This window comes from Netta rufina (assembly GCF_964035555.1).
Source record: "Netta rufina genome assembly, chromosome: 1".
NCBI lineage: Eukaryota > Metazoa > Chordata > Aves > Anseriformes > Anatidae > Netta > Netta rufina.
The window spans coordinates 30,257,170-30,263,169 of record NC_140123.1 but is presented as its reverse complement, the minus strand read 5'-3'; the positions used below and the strand labels follow the sequence as shown (position 1 = coordinate 30,263,169).

General features: G+C 39.2%; 1 protein-coding gene across 4 annotated transcripts in view; it reads right to left on the bottom strand.

Moving 5' to 3' along the window:
* Nucleotides 1–2,109: 2,109 nt before the first annotated feature.
* ZC3H13 (zinc finger CCCH-type containing 13) overlaps nucleotides 2,110–6,000 on the bottom strand; it is a 47,110-nt gene continuing 43,219 nt past the window's right edge. For all 4 annotated transcript variants that reach the window (XM_084288910.1, XM_084288912.1, XM_084288911.1 and 1 more), the window contains 2 exons: nucleotides 3,179–3,342; nucleotides 2,110–2,581 (listed from right to left, as the gene is read on the bottom strand). In XM_084288910.1, the coding sequence (XP_084145036.1) occupies nucleotides 2,411–2,581; nucleotides 3,179–3,342 (335 nt within the window). In that variant the 3' untranslated portion in view covers nucleotides 2,110–2,410. The remainder of the gene's footprint in view (nucleotides 2,582–3,178; nucleotides 3,343–6,000) is intronic.

The following is a 6,000-nucleotide window of genomic DNA, read 5'->3' as shown; positions in this document are numbered from 1 at the left end:
GTCCCACCAGCTCACCTGGCAGCTTGTTCTGCATCGCCACGCTCTGTCCTGCGCCCCAGGGATGCTTAAAACCAATTTATCAAGGAGAAATTCTCCGTGTTTTCAGGCTTGGAGCTGGAGCCCTCAAGGGATGCTGAGACGCACACAGCCTTGCCCTCACTGCTGCCCAAAAGGTTACAGGCAGCTGTGGACCACGGCTAGAGCCTCGCAGAATAAAAACTGGACTACAGTCACTACAAAGCACCGCAGATCACATCAAAACAAAGAGGAATAAGGGGCGATTCAGTACCTTTTTGTTTTTTGTACTGTTCCAATACATGGTGGCACAGGTCAGCATTGGATCTGAGGTTCAATGGGACAGTCACTTCACAAGATACTCACAGTAGCACACCAAGCCTACCTTGTTTTGCTTCTTCTAGGGCAGTCTGAAACAGTCTTCTGCAAACTAAGTGCATATATACACTCTGACTGGTTTATAGGAAAAGTGTTTAAAGTAAGCAGAGTGTAATTAAATACCTAACAGTGAATCTATTTTGTGTACTGCAGCCTTAGACAAGGCTGCTCCCAGCTATCAAACATTTTTATGTCTTTTAGAGATGATTAAAATAGGCTGGAATGTAATTGGAAGCAATGATCTAATACTTTCAACTTAAAGGCAGCATTATTGTAGCTATAAAATAGGTGAGAATGAATTTAAATGCTGAATAGGTTTGTTAACTCTTGCTCAGTTTAAGATACTGGTGTGCTTAAGAACACATACTTCTTTTTAAAGCATTCATTAGAAACTCCAGTGACAGCAAAAACAGCCACCAAGTCCCTTAAAATGTTCAACAAGTGAAAAAACTAGGAAGATTAAGTTTTGCCTGGACCACTTAGTTTAATAAGAATCGAACCAATAGTAGAAACTTCTCATGTCTTTCATATTTGAAACGGGCACATATATTGCGTGGGCACTTAGGAAATATAAATAAAACCCCTCACTTTTCCTTTAATAACAACTACTTCAATATAGAATAGCAAGATGTCACTGAAGTAAGAGGCATTATAGGAAAGCATTACAGGTAAGAAAGCTTTGCTGAAAAGTGAATTGGAACCAAATTGGAATTTGTATTCGGGTATTTACTTGAAGCCAACGCAACTCTATGCACCAGGCAGATGCTAGATAAGCCCATCATGTTGAACTACACACAGACAACATCCCCCTCGCTGTGTTGGTTCCAAGCAGAGCAAAAGGATGAGAAGCCAGTATCAGCCAACCATCAAAAAGACTTGTGGCTCGTCACTAATTTTTAACCTGTATGAGAACAGTGAAAACAAGTTGCTTTGCAGCAAGCCAGTACCACCAGGGTTAAGCTCTGGATTTCTTTCTCACCCTGTGTGAGCAGACTTCAACGCATCAGTTCAGGTTTAAACCTGGGACAAGTATAGAGGTGTACGCAAAGACTTAATTTAAAGTTTCAGAAGCCTCAGTTTCACATGGAGGCTTCCACAGACTACATAAAGATAGCTGACCGGCATAATCCAAAGATCCCACTAGAGATTCGCTTCTCAAACTGAAAACAATTCTTACAAAACTGAGCCCAGGCTTGATGAGTCTCCAATCAGGCCCCTGAACCTGTAACACCCAATAAAACACAACTGCTCACTGCCTTTACTGCCAACATCTGAAAACTTACCAAGTGTGAAACACCCTCAGGCTACTGCAGGAAATTGATCTGTCCTGGTATGTACAGAATGTGAAGCGTGCACCAGTCTTCCTTTGTAAGCAGCAGGCATTTCCAAAATGCAGTGAGTCTCATAAATACAGACATCTAAAACTGGTCAGAAATCACTTCCTGGAAGGTTTTTCTTTCCATCTATCACACTAGATTTTTACATCCAGAAATTATCAGAGGAAACCTCTGCTAAAGTTAAAGACCTAGAGCTTTGTCCAAATCCAGATCCACACCAGAGGCTACTGCCATAAGGAAAGGGATTTGAAAAACAGAGGTAGACAAACACCCAGGAAGCAAGCCACTTAGGAAATTCCAGACACCTGTGAAGGGTCTTCAGTGGTGGTGTACAAACCCATTCGCAGTAAGGAAAGAGATACACAGACTGTTTTCTTCACTTTAATATCAGCTGGAGTTATAAACTGCTAAAACCAGACATCTTCACATTATTACACTTGATGCACCATAAAACAGGTTTTTGTTAGTGTAAGATTCATATTACAAAACTTGCAGAGAACTTCACACAGAAGTCTACTTTTTACCATTTTTATTCACAACCGAAATCCCCAATTCTTTTCTGTGGACAAACAGAGTCTTTCCTTCCATCTTCTACAGCTGCTTTCCAACCAACCAGTTCTAAACAGTACCAACACTGGGAATGGGATATCAACTAGAAAGAACTGCTGCGGTCGTTTGCTTTAAGACACACACACTTCTTGCTGGATAGCTGGCTGTGGAATTTTACTATCCTCTGTCTTTTCTTGCCCAGGAGCCTGGCACACAGTCTTGCGTTTGAATAACCGTAGACTCAACCGTAACAAGTCACTGTCCATGGCTGCAGGATTCGTGTAAGCTTGTTTTGTTGCACCCTATTGAAATTAAAATAAAAACCAAAAATAGTGGCTTTTAACATGCAAGCTGAGAAATTAACATCAAGTATTCTCAATAATTACAGGTTTAACCATGCATATTCACTAGAAAATCTTCAAGAACTAAAGATTTTTCTACTAGCCTGCCAGAACACAAAACCTACTGTAGTATAAGAAATGGCTGAAGTATCTTTTGTTTTTGAAAAGTATCTAAGTTCTTTTAACTTGGAAGAACAGAATCTTACAATTCTTATAAAAGTACATGAACTCTTAAGCAGGAAAATTATTCAACAATTATACTTGAAAATGCATTTTAACCAATTACTTTGATTACATATTCTCTAAATGCAGAAAGCACCTCCAGAATTTAAATGCCACAATAAGGAATAGTTTAAGACTCCATCTTAAATTAATGTCCCAGCTTAATGAAAACATAAAAACCCTACAATATTTCAATAAGTCTGTTCTCCATTATTTAAAGGACTAGATCTGCTCCAGAATAAACAATTACTGCTAAAACTACCACCCTAGACAAATGTTTTGCACAGTAGGACCTGTTTCCACATTTTAACCCAGCTCTGTAAGTGAACAACTTGCCTTTTCATTCTTCATTAGCTGCTTACGAATTGCAGAATCCCTTCTAAAGCACAGAGCTTTACAGCAAGGACCCAGATTACTGAGCAGACCCGCTCTCTCTTCTTTTCGTAGAAGTGCAGCCATGTTCAAGGCCCCCAGTTCATGTTCAAAAAGGTTTTCCGCATCTGCAAGGAAATGACATTTACAAAGATCAACAAACACATGGCATTTTGGGACAATAATATACAGCAATATGAATTTACTGGAGTTAAAAACAATCTTGCATGAGATTTAACAACTGCCTTGAAATTTTACTGTTGGTGTTTCTGCCTTTTAAATAATGCCAAGCTTTGGGGGAAAAAAAAAGGTATTGCAGCTTGTAGAAAAAATGAATAAATTCCTCACCATCTGAAAGTAAGTATGGGTACACTTGGATGTAGCTGCAGCACTGGAAAGCAATATTGAGACAGCAATCACCAAGTGGCCTAAAAATCGAGTGAGAGCTCTGATACAGAAGAGGGGATATCATTCATGATCATATATATGAAGAAAGGTGTTTACTAGCACTAATCAAAAAGTGGTTAAAATTGTACTTCCCTACAAAGAGTAGGACTGTACCAGTGTTAAAACAGGGTTTGTATAGCTAAGTAGGAGTGAAATATACACAATAACTCTTTTATCCATGGTGGTGAACCAGGAGAACAACTGAACAGATGCTAATAAGCTACTCCCTTCCTTTAGACTCACTTAAAGCATTAGCTAATAGTACTTAAAGCAGCAACACTAGGCCTTTAATACATTTATCAGAAGAATGTGTGCAGCTAGAACACATTAACCAAAGTTGCTTTTCAAGATGGATCCTGAGGCAAGGCTTGTTCATCTTTTCTATGAAATGTTGACAAAGACCAAAAGACTGCAGCATATTGACTTACAACCAACCCTTTCACAATAAATAAGAAGATACAATATGATTGAAAAAAATATGGTAAGTTATGCAGTTAGTAGTCCAATCCAATCTTCTGTATTTAACAAAGCACGTGGTTTTTAGCAGAGAATCGAATGCCTAACTGCAGACACCAGCAAACCTGGGGAAAATTTAGCAGCTAAAAGCAAAGACAGTAGTTTGGCAGAACACACCCAAGAGAGAGCAAGGACACCACTTTAAACCACTGAAGTTGCGATGGAGCTGAGTATGATTAGTTTTCAAAGAAGGTGAAAAGAAACAAAAACAAAAAGTTAGAAGGTATCAAGGACAGGTTAAAGAACTGCACTGAAGTTATCGAGACAACCCCAACAGACAACCAGCACAAGTGAGACACATAAAGGCCACTTCAAAGCTGACAGAAACTGCTTGTAGTGCCTACGTGCCAGGTGCTGAGCATATCTGACAACAAAATACTGTTTGATGCTCATCCTCAACTGCACACAACAGGTGAGGGAAAGTCAGATACAAATCTCAATTCCATCACATGCTACAATAGATTCTTGTTTCCAAAGGAAATAAACACAAAAATCCCAGTAATAAGCCAGCACTTCCTTTTTTTCTGCATTTCAGAGTATTACCAGGAACTACTCATCCATAAATAAGAACAAAAAAGTGAACACCAGAATCAGGAATAAAACAGGGAAACAAAGACATTATATGACCATGAAGAAATCCAGAATGAACACACTGCATTTTCACTGCAACACAGACTGAATGCCTAGCTCAACATCTTCATTTTTCAGGGCACCAATATTTGTGCCTTACTTTAGAATACCCACGTTATGGCTGTGTAATCACTATACAAAGAATCATCTCACCTAGTAGCAGATTACAGAGAAAATGCACATGCTTGAAAGCAATACTGGCACTTCCACATGTAGTAACTTTGATGAGTGAGAGACTGCACACGCTAAAGAGAAATTAACGGAGGCATTCAACCTTCCTTCCTCTCCAGAGCTAAGTTCTCCTGCATCTGAGCTCACTTGAGACAACCCAGAGGCAGCGTTAGAGAGACTCCTACTATCACCACTCCCCTGGACTTTGTTATTTCTAGAGAAGCATGCACAGACTGCTGAGGTTATTTCAGGCAGCGTATTAAATAGCCAGGTGGATTCTGCACTGCAGCTCCTTTTGAAGTATGCAGCAAAATTAAACCTTAACGGAGAAAGACATAGTTCATAGCTTTACTATGTCAGACAGCTTGCATACTCAGGAAGATACAATAGTGCATCAATTACATCAGTTACTTAAATTCCTAAGCATAAGAGCTACAATTTTCTCTTAAGCTAGAAAAATGCTAATACTGCATAGAAATAACTAAGTGTCCACTGCAAAATAGTCACTAACACCAAGCACACACCTCAAATTACACTATATAAGATGCATTTAAAATGTCTGCATAGAATTGGGCTTTAAAAGAAATGTAGGAGCAGTAGCAACTGATCATGATTAACAGTTATACGTTTTTAATGGCTCAAGCAAGCAGTGAAATTCATGGAGATTAACAGGGCTCGGAGAAGCAAGTTCATTTTTTTTTTTCCCCCTCTCTACTGCTTTAAAGCAATCTTACTGTAAGGTTAACAAGACAACTGCACAAAGGGTAACGTTGCAAAGAATTAGAGTACTGTTGCAGGGTGTTTGGACAATGCTCTTGGAAATAGGGTTTGGGCTCGATGATCTTTGTGGGCCCCCTCCATCTCAGGATATTCTATGGTGTCATGTCAAGAACTAGAATTCACAGAGTTAAAACAAAAACCTACTCCCTAAGACCAAGGACTCTACAGAAACTGTTATTTCTAAGGCACACTTTTATCATATTTAGATCCTGAAGTAATTTGCATAGCGATCTTATAGAGAG